At 37.5% G+C, this 20,904-nt stretch overlaps 1 protein-coding gene across 1 annotated transcript; it reads left to right on the top strand.

Annotated features, from left to right (window-relative positions):
- Positions 1-9,446: 9,446 nt before the first annotated feature.
- On the top strand, positions 9,447-18,303 carry LOC108595286 (protein CBFA2T3). The gene is made up of 5 exons (XM_017980498.2): positions 9,447-9,682; positions 14,685-16,005; positions 16,063-16,242; positions 17,728-17,853; positions 17,929-18,303. The coding sequence occupies exons 1-5, from the start codon at positions 9,447-9,449 to the stop codon at positions 18,202-18,204; spliced, it is 2,139 nt and encodes a 712-aa protein (XP_017835987.2). The 3' UTR covers positions 18,205-18,303.
- The last annotated feature ends 2,601 nt before the right edge of the window (positions 18,304-20,904 follow it).

Below are 20,904 nucleotides of genomic sequence, written 5' to 3'. Positions count from 1 at the left end.
TAGCGGATTGACGGGGGCACTTTGGTAAAAGGGCAAAGTTATTAGCGTAATAGCGTTTGAGCCAATAAAAGCGCAGGCCAGCTGCAAGTGCACACGCGTGTGTGTGTGTGTGTGTGGCATGCCACATAGGGCTGGGGCCTGTGCACATCCATCAAGCGCTCAATCAATCATTATGTGTTGTAAACTTTTGCTAACAAAAGAGCAACGCGGCAGGTGCTGCAACAAATTTCACACCTTGGCAATTAAGTTGCCACCCCCACCACCCACTCGCTGCTAGCGACGCCCATGTGGCTGACTAGACGACATTGACTAATGAGACACCATTTTGTTTTGCCTGCGCAGCAGCAGCTGAGACAACAAATTCAGTTCCGTCCCCATTGGCAACCGGAAATAACTCAATTTTTGCTTATTAGCCCAGACCGCAAACGTTTTTTTCAGTTCTCAAACAAAGCGACAAAATGTCAAAAACACACACACACATATATATTTGAATTTGTTTGTGTGTGCTGCTTAATCGAAAAAGTCAAAAACAAATTTTTGGCTTTTTTATTTATGCTTTGTATATTTTTTTTTAGTTATGCTGCTAGATTTTCCTGTTTGGGTTTCTTTCTTTTTCTTTTTTTTTTTTGTTTGCTGCAAGTGGCAGCTTATTAAAAAGACGTGTCCAACAGCCGCAGCTAAATTGTTTGCGCTTTTTTGTGTGTTTTTTAATATGGGCTAAAAACACAGACACGACACACACACACACACACACACGTAGCAAATGTGTCATAGCTTATAGCGTTGAAATTATTTCGTTGTGTATGGTCATGACAATGAAAGAGCGCAAACATTTTAGCCACATTTTGTTTTAAGAGCGCGCAGCAAACTGTTTGTAGATTATACGTTATTAAATTAAGAAAATATAAAACAGTCTTTACTTATGTTATAACAATTGTTTGTAGACAATACAAAATATATACAGCAATCAATGTTTAATTACAAATTGCTGCAAGTAATTGAAGCAAAAATACATTAAAAAATATTAAATATTTTATAGCTGTGCGCATTTTTTATAAGCTGCATAATTTTTAACACATTAACACACATTAAAAATATTAAAAAATTTTTAGCTCTGCGCATTCTTTACAAGTTGCATAATTTTTAACATATTTAGTTAACATTTGCTGCTTATTTGATAACTTAAATTTACAAAGAAAAACTCAATTCAACGTATAGCAAAATTTAGGGTTTCAATAAAATATTTTGTAAAACAAAATATGTGTAATTTCCATTTTATTTTATTTTAAATATTTTTAGCACATTTAGTTTAGTTTAGTTTAGTGCCATTAAATTAAATTTGAAATACATTAAAAACTTTAAATCAGCACTGACTTTAAACAAAATATTTTATAAAACAAAATATGTGTAATTTTGATTTGATTTTATTTAAATCATTTTGAGCACATTCAGTGCTGCATATTTAATGCCTGAAAATTACATATAAAATATATTGTAAAATTTAAATTCGCACTGTCTTTATTTAAAGTTTTATATAACAAAATATGTAAAATTTTAATTGGATTTTATCTTGAACACTTTTGCTGCATATTTAATATAAAATATATTAATAAATTGCACTTAGCTTGGACTCGCTGCTTACAGTTCAACTTAGCTATAGTCTTAATGCCTAAAACTGCTGCTAAATAATAAAATATATTAATAAAATATATATATATATATATAATAAAAAATATATTCAAATCAATTTGCGTAATATGTATTTAAATTTTGAGCTGCTAGTTTAAATCTTTAGGCATTTAGCATTTGACATTTATTAATTGCGTTAAGACTTTGAGCATTAAGACATTAAAAACTTTTTAGCAGGCAGCATAAAATAAAATTAATTTTTTGGATGTGTTGTAAGCTTTTGTAGTTAATATTGTTAATATTTAATGACTTATATTAATAAGTTGCTATAATTAAAATGCAAGTAATTTAATATATCGAATAATAACAAAATATTAAATTTAGAAAAAGGTCTTAGCAGCTACTTTAGTTATTATATAATATTTAGTATAATAATTAAGCTTGTAAATAAATAAAATAAATTTAGAATAATAATAATTTAAACAAAATTACAGCTGAACTTAATTTTGAAAGAGTTGAGTTAACTAAATGAATTAAATAAATTACTGCTCAACGTTATCCTAACAGATTTTCAACAATTGTGAAACGAGTTAAGATAACTTAAATGAATGATTGAATTTAAGCAAATTTAAGCGACTAGTGTATATATTTATAAATTTTAAATAATGTTGTTTATATATATTCCATTTAGTTTGCAATAAAATCATAACTTGCTAATTTAACGAGCTATCAACGCATAAACTAAAAATTTTGTTGCTTATTTTTATATGCGCGCTTTAATTATTGTTGGCTTAAAGCAACATTTAGTGGCAGCTGCACAAAAAGCACAACAAATGCATTCATCTTCTTCAGTTAACAGTGTTGCTGCTGCCACTTGCAACAAGCACAAGACACAAACATTTGAAGTTGCCACTTAACTATGCTGGGCATGCTTTAGACTTGGAATGTGTTTTAGGCAAAAAGCAAGCAAAGAGAATAAAGAGGCAAAAAAGAAGAGAGAAAAAGAAATATAAAATAAAACGCTGTCCAGCGCAGCTTCCGGGCGCTGCTTTGAACATGGTCCAAATCGCTGGCAAGCGCCCAAATTGTCTGCGCTTTGGCTAAAAACATTTGAATTGAATTTGCAGCAGCTCCAGACACAGCAGCTGACCTTGTCACAAACACACGAACACATATATACATATATGTGTGTGTGTGTGTGTGTGTGAAGCAGCTGCCGCAATATTTCTTGCGCCAGATGAAACGCAGATGATGCCAAATGGGCAAGTGGAATGGGAATGGGAAGCCGCCAAGTGGCAACAGCTGCCGCAGCTTAAGCATTGCTCGCTCTCAGCTCTTGTTGTCTTCGTCTTGTTACTTGTCATGTGGCACACAGTTGGCTGCGCTGCAGCTCTCAAGTGCCGGCAACAGATTTTTGCTGTTACTGCCAAAAAAGCGAAGCACTGAGTGGAATTGTTGCTGTCACAGCAGCAATCGATTTCAGCATGTGTTGCTAATGGGCGCGCAACACAAATATGAAGAAGAAGAGAGACGCACACACACACATGTTGGGCACAGGTGCGCGTTGCCAGCAGCAGCAGCAGCAGCTGCTGTCAGTTGCAAATTTTTAATTGAAAACGACAGCAGCAACAGCAACGCACACCGCAGCAACTGTCGCTGGCAGTTAAGGCAGCAATGTCAGCAGCACGTGCCAACATATGTTGCAGACATTTTGGCTGCACACAGGCAATCAACAGCAGCAACAACAACACCAGCAACAACAACATGTGGCACGTGCTGCTGCTGCTGGCCGCTTTTCCAATCAAAGCCAGCGAGACAAGCCCCAAAACGCAGCTGGCGCAATTCTCCAATTCTCCAATTCTCAATTGTGTGGCGGCCTCGTTTCGTTTGAAAATTGCAATTGCTGCTGCTGCTGCTGCTGCAGCTGCATAATTGAAATGCTTGCAACATGTGGCAAAGCGTTGCGCTCTCTGTTAGCCTGGCTAATGTCCAAGCTGCATCCCAACAGTTCATATTGCAAAAATAAAACAGAGCATAAAGCCGATTAAGCTCCACAGCAGCAACAAACTGATGTTGCAACAACTGCTGCTGCTGCTGCTGCTGCTGGTCTGAGCGACACGCTATTATCTTATTATGCCTGACACACGCCCCAAATGAACAGAGCGAAGAGCAGCGCGGGGGCGACAGCAGCAACACGTGCAAAATTGTTGCTGTTGCTGTTGCTGCTGCTGCTGCTGTTGGGTGTGATGTGTAATTTAAAATGACGCCAATGCTGCGGCACGTTGCAGACACAAACATACACAGACAGACAGTCGAAGAGACAGACACACAGACAATTGCTAGCTGCAGCTTTAGCGACGAGGGCTGCTCCTAATAAAAGTTGCTAAACTTAAATGAAGTTGCTGTTTAATTAAATGTATTTTATGCATTTCTTTTAGTTATTAATTTAGAGCAGTTCGAACATATGTAGCTGCTACTTAATTAAATGTTAACACAAATATTTTATGCATTTTTTGCAACATTATTTCTGGCAGTTAGTAAACAATTTAGTGCAGCTCGTACTTATACTAAATGCTTAACATAATTATTTGTTGCCTTTTTTTTAACAACCCTTTAGGATCCCCAACCCTTGAGGTCTGCATTGCCTCACGAGCTGTTAGGGGTTAGTTATTTGCTCTTTGCCGCGTCTGTTGTTCGTGTGGTCAGTTTTGAGAGCTAAGCACATTTTTCGCATAAGTTTATTATATTTATTTATTTTAATTGTAGCCTAGAATTAAATTCTATTCAACAAAGGCCTTCAGGCTGAAGTTTATTATATAAATTGTAATATTATATTAAAAATTGTTTGAGCTGCAGCTCACATAACTAAACTTGCCTCATTTTTAGCTATGCCACATTTCTAGACTTTTTAGTCTAAAGTTTATCAAAGCAAATCGTAGCTGTGTCTGCTAAATTCTCTAGTAAGATTCTATTGTGTGGCTAACTTTTAAAAGCAGTGCTTTAAAATAATAAATAAACATAAAAAGCCAAATTGAGTTGCTTGAAATCAGTTTGAAGCTGATTTTGAATATGTGATTGGTTATAAAATTCTGTAGCGCAGCAGTTAATAATTAATAAAAAGCTTTTGAACACGACTAGTATATGCTAAACTTAAACTATTCTATATATATAAAGAATAATTTATATATTTTATTTATTTTATTTTATTTATCTAGAATATATTCTAGAATTTTGTGTACAACAACGATTTCGTAAGATGGAGCAGCTGCTAAATTTTCTTTACTTTTAGTTTGATGTTTGACTTCTGTCTGTATTGTAAAATATTTATTTATTTATATAACTGTATTCTTAAAGTTAAAACTTAAGCTTTAGGGGTGGCAGCCTTAGCTACTGCGGCTTTCGGCTAGTATTGTAAAATATAAAAATGAACTAAATCATTAAAAATTGATATAAAATGTATGGCAAACAGCAAAGTAAGTCGAAGAGTTAGGCACAGATCAGGGCATTAATGATATGTTATATACAAAAGAGCGGCCTATAGAAGACTGCTAGCTACTTAATGGAATGCGGTGGCTTTAATCTGTGGCTATTGTTTAATGTTTAATAGAAATTTGTTGCTATTGTTATTCAATCGATCTAAGTGTCGAAGTTTGCAGTTGGCTTCAGTCTAAGCAAACATTTCTAATTTGACTTGAGCTCATAATTTTGTGTGAGGCTCTCAACTCTTTGTATAATTTTTATGTTTGACTAACTTAAGAGTTTCAATTTGGAACTACTTTAAAATTCAAGCAGTTCGAGCAGTGAGCTTTGCTTACTTGAGCAACTGTGCAGTCTTTACTTTGATATAAAATATATAATTATATATACAAATTTAATAAACTTGCTTAAGACAATTTTAATAAATATTTCAACATATCAATTGTTACCAATTCTGTCACTTGTCGTTGCATTAATGTGCCTCGAATTGATTCATAGCTATGAAAAATATGAAATGAAGTTTTAGCCGCAAACTTCTCAATAAGCCCATGGGGCAACATTTTGTAGCTTCATGTGTAATGAAGCAGCTGACGCAGCAGCAAGTTGCAAAAACTTTGCGCTGTAAAACATTTGCGCACACACATGCACACAAATCAAAATGTCCAAGCGAGTGTATGTGTGTGTGTGTGTGTGTGTGTAACGTACGTGTATCCTTTTGTCTGCTGCTGTTGCACAGGTGTCGTCGCCAGTAATCTGCAGCAGGCGGTGTGTGGCCAGAGCCAGAGCCGGAGCCAGAGAGCAGTGGCGTAGGCAGTGGATGGCGGGGCTGGGGGGTGGCATAATGACGCACAGTGGCGCAACAATACTGCTGCAGCATGCGTGTGCGTGTGTGTGACAGTCCAGCTCACACACACACAGACACACACGTAGCCTGAACGTGAACTGGGCAGCTTACAGCTAAAGCAGCTGCAGCTGTGTGCTGTGATTTCAATCCAAACCAACCGACCCAACCACCCACTCAGCCTCAGCATCATTCTCTGCTGTTGTTATTACAGTTGGCGCGCCTTTTCGTTAACCTCACACCCCTCAGCCCACACCCCGCTCGCTGTTTTTGTTGGCAAAAGGGATAAAAGTATAAAATGCTTTGCTGTCCAGCACATGCTGCTCTCTCTCTCCCTCCCTCACATTCTCTCTCTATCGCTTTTTTTGTTTGTGGCCTTGCGAATTAAATGAATGTCGTTGTTAACGTTTTTTTTTTGTTGGTTGGTTCATGATTTGTGCGCTTGGGCCTAATTGAAAATTATGCGCGAGTTGTTGCCCAAGTTGTTGCTTTTAATTTGTCATTGCTTGCAAACGGTTTGCTTAATAGTTGTGCACGCCCACACACACACACACACACACACACACACGCACAGCCGTTTAAATAATTACTTTTTCTTTTAGCAATTTCGCCAGCAGCCGTTGCCAACATTTGCAGCTGCCGTCCCCCCCTCAAGTTTTGTGGCAAAAGTTCTGCGGGCGACATTTTCCATTTTGCTGAAGCTGCGACGCTTTGAAGTGGCTGCCAGCCAACCCACAAGATTTGTGTGTATGTGTGTGTGTGTGTGGGTGAACTCAAGTTGAAGCCTTAGCCCGAGTGGCTGGCGCCGACAGGCGACAGCTGCTTGAGCGACGACAGCAACAACACGAGCTGCTGCTGACATTTGATTCATTCGTCATAGCCTGGGCAATGCCTTTTAGCCAGCAGCTGTTGCCACTACAAGAGTGAGCGAGAGAGTGAGAGAGAGAGAGAGAGAGAACTGGGAGTAGCTGCTGCTATGTGACTCAATCCACTTTACCTGGCATAGAGCAAAACACTTGTTGTGTTGCCAGCGCCTGTCACGCATGTATCGCTTTGTTAGTTTTTAGCCAAACAAACACACACACACACACAGCCACACACACACACACACGCACAGTGGTTGAAAAACCCAAACAGTTGACAAGTGTTTGGGGCTGCATCATTAGTTAGCCTCAGGCTCGCAGTTCTTTAGTCTTGGCCGCAGCTGCGTGTCGTGTGTTTGTTTTTAATAGAATTTCATTTCATTTGTTGCTGTTGTTGTTGCTGTTGTTGTAATTTGCCTGATGTGAAACAGCTGTCTATAGCTTCATTGTAAATATTGCCAAATGCGTCGATTACGCCCCAAAAAAAAAATTCAACAGCAATTTATGTTTTTACACCTCTTTGCTTGATACTGAGCAGATTTCTTTTTATTAGCAGCAATTCCTTTTGGGCTCTTTGTTTATGCCGCCAAGCAAGCTGCACAAACTCTCACCAAACACCCACCCACCCCCCTCAGGTATTTACATATTTTAGTGATAAAAATCAACACACACACAAATTTGTGCCCACAACCGTTAACTGCGTACCCGGAACACGAACGAACATGCACATGTGCGTGCATCAAAGGGTAAATTTTGTGGCATGCTACGGCTTGGAGGGTGGGGGTGAGCAAGACTGATTGCTGCCTCTTTGTTGTTGTTGTTGTTGTTGTGGCAAGTGGCACACAGTTGTGGCAGCTTTATATTGTTGTTAATCAGCGCTTATGAGCAGCTAGCAAATAAATAATTTAGCTTATTACTTCCATTCATTTATTTTATGTGACCTTGCTGTGCTATTTAATTTTTATAGCTAACTAAATTATCTTATATTATTTTACCTTAAATTTGCTTAGTAAAAATTTGCACTTCATTCATTTAATTTACAAGCATTTTAATTTTAAACGTTTTTTATTGCTATAATATCAAAAATATATTGAATAAAATACTTTATTATTCTTTTACATTAATTTTGTCAGTAATTTTAATTTTGTCAAATTTGTATTCTATTCAACTGTTTTACAAGCAGTTTAATTTAAAGTATTTTTAATTGGTATAATATCAAAAAAAATATTGCATAAATTACTTTATTATTTTACAATAATTTGCTCAGTCAAAAATTTGAATTCTATTCATTTATTTTACAAACATTTGAAATTTAAGCTTTTTTAATTGGTATAATATCAAAAAATATTTAATAAAATACTTTATTATTATTTTACATTTATTTTGTCAGTAACTTTAATCTAGTCACATTTAAATTCTATTCAACTGTTTTACAAGCATTTAAGCTTTTTAATTGCTAATTAAGTTTTAAATTGCTAAATATTATTTTATAGTTTTTTGCTACATACTTTGCTGCTAAATTAAAAAATAATTGTGCTCTCATATTTATTTATTTATTTAATGTCTACTATGCACAGTCGACGGAAAAACAAAATGATTGCAAAAAATATTCAAAATTAAATTTAAAAGTATTTAAAAATTATGTAATTTTTTTTTTAATTCATATAATTGTTATATAATTTTATAAGGGTCTTTTGTTATAAAAACTATTTAATATATTTTTATTTTCTATTATATTTTTGCTTAGCAGTTGAATTAAATATATAATTATTGAAATTCTCAGTAAGTTTTGTGTGATAAAATATTATTTTTATTATATTATTTTAAAGTTATTGCCACAGTCTTTTTTGTAATGTTAAATTAAAAATCATTTTTTCTGTCATATAATATTTGAACTGTTTTTGTTTGTTGTAAAGCCTATTTAATAATATTTATTTTCTTTTATATTTTGGATTATCAGTTAAATGATATACATAATTAATGTAATTATCACAAAGTTTAATTTAATATTATTATAAATTTTTTTACTTACTTTCAAGTTTTATTTATTCTTTTCTCTTGTATAATTATTTATCATTTAATTTACACTGACTATGACTTTTAAATTTGGTTTTCTTTATATAAACAATAGTTAAATGACATTACTGCTTTAATAAAAAATTTTACGCTTTTGAAGACAAACAAATAAACCTAAAAATTATCAACTGCAAAAAGTTTTTGTTTACTCATGGGCATGACTTGACAAATTGCTCAAAACTTGCCACAGGCCTGCAAAATTTTGCAAGGCAAATTTCATTGCTGTTGCTTTGCTTTATGTTGCGTGTGTCTATGTGTGTGTGTGTGTGTGTTGTTTGTGTTTTTGTGCGCCCAATTTGCATGTCAGACGACCGTTTAATCAAATTGAAATCAAATTATTTGAAATCATAATGTGAGAACTTTGTCACTTGATGTTTTTGTTTGTTGCCGCCGCCGCCGACGCCACCGCTTGGGAACCGCTGCCATGCGCTCCGCTGGGGTAATTACAATTAAGCAAAGGAGGGAGGGGGGACTGACTAGTTATTTCTTTGTTGTCATGGGGGGGTCGGGGCGGCCTAGAGTGTTTAAATTCTAACTACAATGACTATTTCCATTTCCAGATGGCGCTCGATGGCAAAGCGATAATTAAGGAGGAGATTACCGACAAGGACGCATATGACGCGGCCACAGCGGCAGCAGCAGCAGCAGCGGCCGCGGTCGCAGTGGCGACATCAACAGCTGTCGTCCCCACCGCCCCCTCAATAGCAACAGCAGCAGCAGCAGCAGCGGCGGCGGCAGCAGCCAACACAGCAGCAGCAACAAATGCGGCTGCAATTAGTCGAAGGCTTAAAGGTGAGTGGCATATATAAACCGCATATGAACGAGTGGGTGGGTGGGTGGGTGGTGGGCGGGTGTTCATAGCATACATTAAGGCATTTAATTGGGACTCTGAGCTGACGGCACAAGTGCAGCCAAGCGACAGGCACCGACAACGATTGATGGTGTGAATGCCAGCAGCTGTACACGCATATGCTACACATACATGTATCTCTGTGTGTGTGTGTGTGTGTGTTTGTTAGCTTGTTTTTCAGTTCTTATGCGGCAGCAGTGCTAAGCGAGAAATTCAATTAAATCAAGTGAAAATTTGTTGCCTCGCCTCGCACATTGGAACCGACAAGCGAATTTTTGTATTGAAATTAAATTAACAAAAGCTGCAGTTGGGTATAGCTAAATATATTTTACTTTTGAACTGATCAGCTATATCATATCATAACTAATATATGATCAGCTTAGCAGCTTCTAGATCAACTCTTAGCCAAATGGTAAAATAATAAGCCTTTGTTGATTTTTAAACTATAATCTATTAAGCTTGGAAAATTGCAATGAATTATTTTAATTAAATATTTTACGATTTAAAAAAAAAAAATTGAACTGATTAGTGATAATGTTATAAATTAAACTTTACATAGCCAAAGCTATTTTTGTTTTTATATATGTCCTAGCACACATTTATTCTTAACCTTTAAGCTCAATGTTACTTAATTTATTATTATTTAAATTCATATTCTCGGTGTTTGAATTTCACTTGCTTAGCTGTTCCAAAAATTCAGCTGCAAACAGCAAAAGCCTTTTGATCAATCTCTTTAAGTAGTAGCAAACCGATTAATGTGATCATGAGCAGTGTTACTTTTAAATTTATAAACAAATTAGCTTTGACTTATATATAATTTATGCCCATAAATCGATTGGCTGACCCAATGTGCACTACATTTAATAATAATTAAAAAATGTTAAGAAATTTATCAAACAAAATATTTGCAGCTAGTAGATGCAATTTTAATGATAATAATCAGTCAGCTTAGAGACTAAGAATGGACTAAGAAAGGACTTTAGTGCCTCTAGCAATTATAAAAATATGTCTTATATATCTGCTGTCTTCTTTATATACTTAGTAAGATCTTTTTGTACTAAGCATTTATTTCAGCTCTAGTCTAGTCTCTAGACTTGCTGCCTAATGAAGCATGCGCGGCATTAGATTAGGCACTGATTTTTGTACGCAGCACGCAAGCTATGCTCAGCAATAAGTATACATATATATAATATATATATATATAGACATATATATAGAGTTGCAGCTGTTTTGGTAGCAACCACAGGTCACAAGGCCACAAAAGCTTTTGCCAGCGTGTATTTTCATCTTTTTGTTAGAGCCTGGAAAAAATCAACAGCCGTTGCTGGCGTTCCCAGCAGCAACATGAGCAGCAGCAGCAACCCGCATGGCAGACAAGAGAAGCAGAGGAGAAAAAAAATCATTGCCCGCTTTTAGGGGCTGCTATTTTGTCTGTGTGTTTTGCTTTGATTGTGGTGCTCCCGTTGTTGTTGTTGTTGTTGTGCGTACCTGTGGCAATTCCCAGGCCATTATGTATGTGTGTGAGCTTGTCCTGCATTTAAGGCGCTTAAATTTAACAAAACAGTGCGCCAGCTAATTAGCATTCAAAACTGAAGCAACAACAACAACAACAACAACAGCAGCAGCAGCAGATAAAAAAATGAACTTTGTTTAACAAATGTTTGAGCAGCAGCAACTTCATTATGGCCACCCTGCTGCTGCTGTTGATGATAATCACAAGCAGCGCATGATGAATATTTGCCAAAATGATTGTTTTCCCAAATGACTATGCCAGCAACAGCAACAGCAACAGCAGCAGCAACGACAGCAGCAACAGCAACACAAACTAAACTTGCCAACGTTTCGTTTTGTGCGCTCGACTGCAATCTATGGGACGCAGCTGTGCAAATTCTGTTGCCCACACACACAGAGACAGAGACAGAGAGAGTGAGTGAGAGAGTGAGAGCTGCATATGCAGGCTAACAGCTAGTGGCTCATGCTGCGTATACGTAACCTTAAATCGATGGTTTTGCTACTACTGCTGATGTTGCGCCAGCCGTTTCAGCTCCCACAATTGCCGCATTGCCACGCCCACACACACACACAAATGGGCAAACATTATGTTTTTGAAAATATGTGAATTGTCAACATAGAAAATTTTCGTAAATAGTTTTTCGTTGACCGAAACATTTTTCGTTTTAGTTTGCGCTCACAGCTGCTACAAACCCCAAAGCTGCTACACACACACACACACACACACATACATATACACCCCCCTAACCCACAACTAAACTTTTGCTTTGCGTCCAGTTGCGGTTGCGGTAAACCTAAAAAACTTTTAAGCCTCAACCAACTGCAATATTTTACAATTGTACATACAAACAGTTGGCCATACGCCTTGTGCTCAGTTTACACGACATATATATATACTATATAGTAGTATTAGCTTAGTTATATTCACTTTGTGCATAGTGCTGCCGCCAATTACAGCAAAGCGAAGTGAACAGCAGCAGCAGCAGCATCATGTGATCCATCATTGTCTATGTTTGGCGTTTGATAAGCCGCCGCCGCCGCCAACTCAACTCAACTCAACTGAGTGACACACACACACACACACACACATAGTTGGTAGTATGTCTCTTGTGTGTCCCTTCGATTGGCGTGCCTGAATGGCTGTGAAAACACAGCCAGTTGCAGCTGTATCCACAATCATTATCACAAAAGCAAACTGTGCAGCAGCCACAGCAGCAGCAGCATCGACAGTGCCAGCCACCCACACTGACACACACACACACACATAAACAATTTCCATTAGCTTGCGCAAACAAAGTTTGTGTGTGTTTGCCGCACAGGCGACAAATTCAACAGCAAAGTTCATTTTGCCAGTGCGACTAATTTACAAGCATTTTAATGAGCAGCACTAAATGTGGACAGTGCCAACGACTAAGCACTTAAAGCCTGCAGGCTTGTTTGACAAGCCTTAGAAAATTGTTAATTGCTGCTATAGATGGAAATCTAAGTTTAGTCTTAGTTTAGTCAACGCAGCAATTTTTGCTCAGAAGTAATCTAAGCGAATTTTAAATGCAGCTGCTTTAGCTTTAGCATAAAATTACATTTTAGTATTTAAATTGCATTTTATATTTTCAAGATAATTTTTTTTTAAATTTTTATTTACTAAAATTATTAAAATTTATTAAAAAAAATTATGCACAACATTTTTGCAATATCTACAAAATGTTTTTATAATTTTTCTACTAACAACAGACTCAACATTAAGTTTTAATTGTGCTTTTAATAAATAAATAAAATGTTACAAAATGCCATAAAAATTTCATAAAATGCTAAAAAAAAACTTAAAAAATGAAAAGAATTTGAAAAGAAAAGTTAAGAGCATACTTTATGCGCTAAAGATTAAATAATTAGCAGCAAGCAAAATATGTTTAAAGTTTACTGAAAATACAGCATTTATTTTATTTTAATTAAACAATGCAACAATATTATTTCATGTCTTCATTATTGGTCATTTCTATTTAAATATTTATTTTAATGTTTTTTAATAAATTATTTAAATAACAATTTTAAGAAAAATTTACGATTAGGCGCAAACTTGAGTCAAAATTGGCATTTTGTATTATAATAAAAAAAAAATAAAATCCATTTAAATTAAATTATACTTAATAGACCAAGAGAGGGCAAAAGGATATTACAAAGTAGATAGATAAATACGCTTGCCAAAGCAGCAAGCTCCCAATTATATTTGACTATAGATAAAATATAAAATGTGAATATATAAATATAAATAAAAATATATAAGTAAAAAAAAATAAAATATGCACATTTATATTTGTCTATTGATTTTTATTCGTAATATATTAAATTAAATATAGCAATGGCTTTTGCATGTTTAATTCTCAACCGTTTAAATCAAAAGTGAAGTAAAGTTTTCAATTAAGTTTCAATGCGTGAGAATAATAAAAAAATTTGCATAAAAATTTCAAAAAAATGTTTTATAAAATTTGAGCTTATCTCAAACTCATTAATTGCTTAAGTCATTATTTTTATAAAAAATAAAACTTTCACATTTATGTTTGATTTTTATGCGTTATATATTAAAGCTTAAGCTTAAGCTTATAATACAAATACTAAATGCTGCAATTAGTTGCTCTATCAATTGCTTTTGCATTTGTTTAAATCGCTGTTTAAATTTTCAATTTATTTCAAATCCGTATTCAATTCAAATTTGTTAAATTAAATATTTAAGTTAGTAATTTATTTCATACGCGTAATCAATTCAAATTATTTGTAAAATTCATGCGATATTTACTTTGCGACTTTCTCTCCTTCAACTAACAAAACGCTTTTGTTAAACTTTGTCGCCTGTGCAGCCACCCAAAGTGGTTGGCAATGCGCCCAACTCCGAGGCAAATCCTATGAGAGACTGAGACTTGGTCCAGCTGTGAGCTGCGGCTGTAGCGTTAAGCTGCTCATTTTTGAGCTACAGTCGAGTGTGGCACTTTGACAGGATCATGACTGGCCCAAGGCAGCAGCAGCAGCAGCAGCAGCTGACAATGGGGTGGACCAGCCACGCCCCCCCTGATGCCCGCTGGCCATGCAATTAGTGCGTGGCGCTTGATTTGGGTTTTGGGCTTTGGGTGTGGCAGGCAAAAATGTTTGCTAATTTATTTGCCATGTTCAAACAAATTTGTTAATGTTGCAAGCAGCGAGCGAGTGGCAAGTGGCAAGTGGCAAGGGATGTGGTTGCTGGAACAAGTGCTGCAGCTTGTTGTGGTCACAGTCAGGCGGCAGTTGCTTCCGAGCGACTACGACAAGAGCTGCTAATGCATTTGTAATGCGCTTCGCTTCGCTTCGCTTTGCACATCCTGCAAACTAAATTTATATATAGATATATAACTTGTAAACTAACGAGCCAAGTTGCCTTTTCTGTTATTGCAGCCAGCAACAACAACAGCAGCAGCAGCAGCGACAAGAGCAGCAATTCCACCAGCAGCAACAGCAGCAGCAGCAACAGCAGCAGCAGCAGCAAGGACAACAATTCACAAGCCAGCAGCACACACACGCCCAATGGCAGTCGAGAGCGTGAGCGACACTGCCGCACGCCGCCGGACTCGCCACCACGCACGCCACCGCATGCACATTCGCCACAGCAACAGCAGCAGCAGCAACAACAGCAGCAGCAGCAGCAGCTGCAGCAGCGACCATTGCGCAATGCAAGCGCCTCGCCTGTTGTCAATGGCAGCAGCAGCGGCAATTCGCCCACGCCTACGCCACATGCAGCAACGCTGGCTGCCGCTGCTGCCGCCGCTGCTGCTGCTGCGCATGTGGAGCAGGCGCGACTGCTGTCCAAGCTGCGCAAATTTCTGGGCGCGCTGCTGCAATTCGCTCAGGAACTGGCACAACCGGAGCTAAGCGAACGCGTGCGCGCTTTGATACTGTCGCTCTGCAGCGGCGCCATTTCGCTCGAGGAGTTTCGCCTGGCGCTGCAGGAGGCCATACAATTGCCACTGCGTCCGTATGTGATGCCGCTGCTCAAGCAAAGCGTTGCGCTTATGCAGCGCGAAATTCTGGCGCTTGCACGCGCCACAAATCAAACGCCGCTGCAATATGTGAGCAGCAATGAGCAGGCGGTGATGGAGCTAACGCCGCATGGACTCAACAGCGAGTTTGGCGACATCTTTGTGCCGCTCGAGCAGCAGCAGCAGCAATCGGCTGGCAGCAATGGCGCTGCGCTGTTTAAGCGACGCAGCTCAGACTCAATGATGGAGCATGGCGGGCACAATGGAAATTTGCAGGAATGGTCGGAGTACGCCGCTTACGCTCAGCCGCCCAGCAAGCGACTGGCGCTGCATCCAGCGAGCGGCCACTCGCTCGTCGCCTTTGACTACAGCGCTGCAGCAGCAGCAGCGGCAGCGGCTGCCGCTAGCGACAACTACTTGCAACGCGATGAGCGTGAGCTGCAGCGTCATGCGCCGCCGCAAGTGTCGCGCAATCCAAGCGCTGCTGCTAATGGTGGCGGCGGCGCAGCTGCTGCTGCTGCTGCTGGCGGCGAGGAGGAATGGAAAAACATACACACCATGCTCAACTGCATCTCGGCCATGGTGGACAAGACCAAGCGCGCCATCACAATCTTGCAGCAGCGCGGCATTGAGCCGCAGCATGGCCAGAGCAGCAACTGCCAGGAGGTCACGCCCGCTGCCATGGCCGAGCTGCGACGCCAAACCGAAGAGAAAGTCGCCGAGTTCAAGCGAAATGCGGAGGATGCAGTTACTCAGGTAATTCGCTTAGTCATTCATTTATCGCTCTTCCCCTCACATTTGATTTTCGCTTAGGTCAAGCGTCAGGCTGTCATTGAAATTCAGCGCGCTGTTGTTGCCGCTGAAACGCGCGCTGCCGAAATTATGACCCAGGAGCGTCTGCGCATGGAGAAATTCTTCATGGAGATGAGTCGTCATTCCAGTGGTGAGCGTGATCTCGATAACAAGTCGCCATCGATTACCAGCGCACAAAATGTAAGTGCAAACTGGAAAATATCACTTGAGCTTTATTTCTTTTATATATTTGCATATTTATTTATAACAAATTGTCTTCAGATTAGTGCAAGTAGCAACGGAATATAAATAATAAGAAAAGTGTACAGAATATAATTTAAGCTCAATAAGTGAAGGTTTTGTTTCGCTTTGTTTTTAAATCAAAATTGCTGTCCGAGCGATCAGCAGTTCAATTGCTACTTTCAACTAAAGCTTAGCTTGTTCCATACGATTTATTTTAATAGCAGACATTCGCTTATTATGATTAACTCAACTCTATTTCAACTTTAATATATCCAAGCCGTAATTTCACATTTTTTTAAATAAAAACATTTTTAATATGCAGCTGTGCCACAGAAATCTGCAGAGACTTAAGTCTAAAATGGCATAAGCCAAATCTTAGGCAGAAGCAAATTCAAAAGAGATTTTAATGATCGGAATACGAAGAGAAGAAGCTGTGACTCCTTACAGTAACTAAAACTGATTACGAATTGGTTTGAGGAATTGGAATTAAGATATTGGAATTGAGGAATTACGAATTGGTTAATTTAAGATTCTGTGGCTTAAACTCTACACACAAGTTCAAGCTAAAGAAATTCAATAGAAGCTCAAACGCAATTCGCAATCAGAGTGAGCTTAGACTGCAAACAAATTCGCTTTTGTTAAAAGAAAATAATATAAAAACTATATAAAAGTCTCAATCGCCAATATGGATATTAACTTGAACATTCACATTTAGTTTAATGAAATGCAAACTCAAGGTAGATTAAAGATAAATAATAACTAAGCTGACTTTTAAGCTCATTCACAAAATTCTCTGCTCGACCAACCCAATTATGCTAAAGGATTTAAACACAACAGTTTGAGTTAAATTTAAACTTCAGCACTCTAAAGCGAAGCTGCTATATTTATTTGGAATAGCAAACATTACTTTATATTGAATTTAAATATTGTACAAGGCCATTCAATCATAAGTCAATTAAATGGATTAACAATAATGAAAGTTAGAAATAAAGTCAAAAAGGCAAACAAATTGTTCAGCACAAATGAGCAGCAGACAAATTTATGAAGTTAACTTCATAGGATCAGCAGTTGCATTGCTTAAAAGTAAAGTCGCCTGATCTGATGTATATAACTGTTATATGAGTTTAATATTTATTAAATGTCTGCATTTATTGATAGCTATTCGATTTCAAACTTAAGCAGTTACACCTATAAATAAAAATATTTTAAGTGAACTATGAACTTAAAGTCAAACTAATTGCATAACTCGCTTGCCATGAAGTTTTTTTTATAAATAAAGTTAAGAGCTAAACGTAATTAGACATTTTATTGCATATTTTTGTATTTATTTATAAATTTATGTATGAGCAAAAATGTTGTGATTAAATTCTATGATTTGTGCTTTAATTTGATTTATTTCCAATTAATATTTTCTATTTTTTTGTGTGTCTGTTTCATTTGCAGGGCAGCAATCTGCAGCAGCAATGCTGGAACTGCGGCCGCAAGGCAACCGAGACGTGCTCCGGCTGCAACATGGCGCGCTACTGCAGCGCCTCATGTCAATACAGGGACTGGGATAGCCATCACCAGGTGCGTTAAATGGCGAGCTAAGGCCAGCGAATTAATAATTAATGCGCTTTTTGTTTTATTTTTGGTGCGTGGCAGGTGTGTGGCAATTCACGTGCAACAGAGCTGAGCGCCAAGCATCTGCATGCGGCAAGTGCCAGCGGATTACGCAGCGCAATGGCGACGCGATCACCACCAACGCCCACAGCAGCAGCAGCGGCGGCGGCGGCAGCAGCGGCGGCGCATCTACAAGCAGCAGCAGCTGCTGCAAGTGTGCGCGATGTGGCAAGTGGAGCAGCTGGCGGCGCTGTGGCAGCTGCGGCTGCATCGGCGGCGCCCCGTGCGCTGGGGCCCAATGGTTTGGGCTCCAAATGACGCATTCGCATGATGAAACCCAAAAAGAAAATATTTGTGCTAGTCAACAAAACATGCGAGCGTTAAATAAAATACATAAATAAAATACATAATAAATTATGCAGTTTACAATTAACCAAAAAAAAAAACAAAAGTATATTAAATATAAAATGCAGTTTAGAGCAGCAGTCAGCAGTATCCAAATAGTTTTCTAAAATGCACTAAAAATTAATTAAACTTCAAGTAAAAGTTAAAGTAATTTCCAATTCAAAATATTTAAACATTACGCTAACTGTTAAATGAGTTGTGTGTGTGTGAGAATTTTAATGCAAGCACCTAAATAAAAAACATAAAAGTTTAATTGCACAACAATATATAATAAACAATATTCAAAGAAGCGCAAACTTGAAGCAGCAGCAGTAGTTTTGGATTAGCAACTATTACTAACTATTAGTTTTATATGTTTAATGACTATATTTATGTCTAATTTATTGTATATTTCTATTGATATTTGTATATTTAATTTATTGATTAGTATTTATTGTATGCAAAAAACAACCAAACAAAACTAAATGTTGCTCAAACAAAACAACAACAACAAAAGGCTAAATGAAACCCAAGAAATAAAGTGTTTTAAACCAAAAATCATGTGTGCAATTTGAACTCGAATTATTGCCTAAGAGCGTGCTAACAACATTGGACGACGATGATTTGCGCATTAGTGTGTGTGTGTGTGCGACTGCTTGCAGCTGTGTGTGTGTGAGCTACAAAACCACAAACTACTGTGATGAAATTTCAATTATCGTCACTCAGCTGTGCCATATGCATGTGTATGTGACTGTATGTGTATGTGACTGTATGTGTGTGTGTATATATGTGTGTATGTGTGTGTGTGTGTGTGTGCACACCTGCTGCTGTCGCATTGCAAGCAAAGCAAGCAAAAGCTCGTTAGTAGTTTAACTATGCGCCCCCAAACGCCGCCCCCATGTTGCCTGCAAGGCACGCCCACAACATTTGTTGCACACACACACAGGCACACAGGCACACAGACACGCACATGCCGCTGGCTTGTGGCTGCCACACACACACATAGACACTTTGGCTACAGCTTGGCTTAACTTTGCTTTTGTCTGCGCTTTTTTGCAACCCTTGCTCATCATGATGTTGCTGCTGCTGCTGCTGCTGTTGCTGCTGCTGCTGCTGCTGCTGATGATGATGGCATTTTGCTACCTGAGTGATTTTCTAAAGCCCTCTGCTGCTGCTGCTCGGCACATATTTGAATAGCTGTAGCTGCAGTCTCGACTCAACTCAAAGTCCAGCCTGCATATGCTGCCGCTTTGTTTGTCTGACCAGCCCCAGCCCCAGCCCCAACCACACAGCACTACCCACTACCTCTTCCCCACTCCCCCGCTTCACTTGCTCCGACAACATGTGACCGTTCGTTAGCTTCTATTTAACATGCAGTTATCGTTTGTTATCGCCGGCAGCAGCCACTGCTCAGCTCAAACTCAAACTCAAACTCTCTTGTCTAGCCACAGACATGGACATGTTGTCAACGGCAATAGCAGTCTGCCCCCCCTCCACCCCACCCCTTTTGCCATAAAGCATTAAGCAGACGCGCTTCAGCGACTTCAATGCACTTGCATCTATCCTTTGTTTACATTGTTTGCCTTGCATGTTGGACTCAGTTAGGCTTAAGCTAATGCTTCAGCTAATAATGCAACACTATCTCTTTATTTAACAGTTCACAGCATAGGCGCAGCCTTAATTTAAATTAAGTTAAGCCTGCACAATTGAAACAAGTTGAAGCAACTTTAATTTGCTGCACGTTTTTTATTTGTAGCAAACTTTGGTATTGCAGTTTAGTCCTTAAATATTTGAAATAATATAAACAGTCAAAATTTGTATAATTTAATTAAGTTCAAGAAGCTTTGCTTACTTAGAGTTTTTCATTTGTAGCCAAAGTTTGCATACGAATTTAATAATTTAAATATTTGCTATAAAATTAAATTGTACATTATTTAAATTATGAACAGTTGAAGTCACAACATTCAACTTTAGTGTTTAAGCGATTTTTTAAAAATATTTAATAAATAATTTGACTAACTGAGTCATATATTCTTTGAAGATATAGTAAGGTATAATCTATTGACCAAAAGATTTTGCAAAAGTTTCCCAATTTAATTGGATTTACTAAGTAAAGACCTTCAATGAAGGTAATTTGTAATTATAGTTTAAGTATTAGTAGTTTGTTATCTAAAATTATTAAATAAACATCAAAACTTGTATAATTTTATTAAGTGCAACAAGCTTTGATTAGCTTGACTTTATTTATTTTTATTTATTTAATGTCAACTATAAACAGTCGACTATAAATAAAAATGATTACAAAAAATATTTAAAATTAAATTTTAAAGTATTTAACTTACTTAGAGTCTGTCAAAGCTTCAGCGTATAATAAAATTAAATAGCATAATGCTTAGATATATAAAATTTATAGCAAGTGCACAAGATACTTAAAAGTACATTAATAGCATTTAAGCAATGAAGTAGCTTAAATTAAATTCTTCATTTAAGAAGTAAAAATTCAACAGACATTAAATTTTTTAAACAATGCACAAACATTTTGTATATAATTCGCAAGTTGAAGCTCTCAAATTAAATTAATTTAAGCAAGGCAAGCATTTTTTGTTTATATCTAATGCCAATTTGGAGTCACTA

Source organism: Drosophila busckii, chromosome 2R (genome assembly GCF_011750605.1).
Source record: "Drosophila busckii strain San Diego stock center, stock number 13000-0081.31 chromosome 2R, ASM1175060v1, whole genome shotgun sequence".
In the NCBI taxonomy this organism is placed as follows: domain Eukaryota; kingdom Metazoa; phylum Arthropoda; class Insecta; order Diptera; family Drosophilidae; genus Drosophila; species Drosophila busckii.
This window is presented reverse-complemented; position numbering and strand designations above follow the sequence as displayed.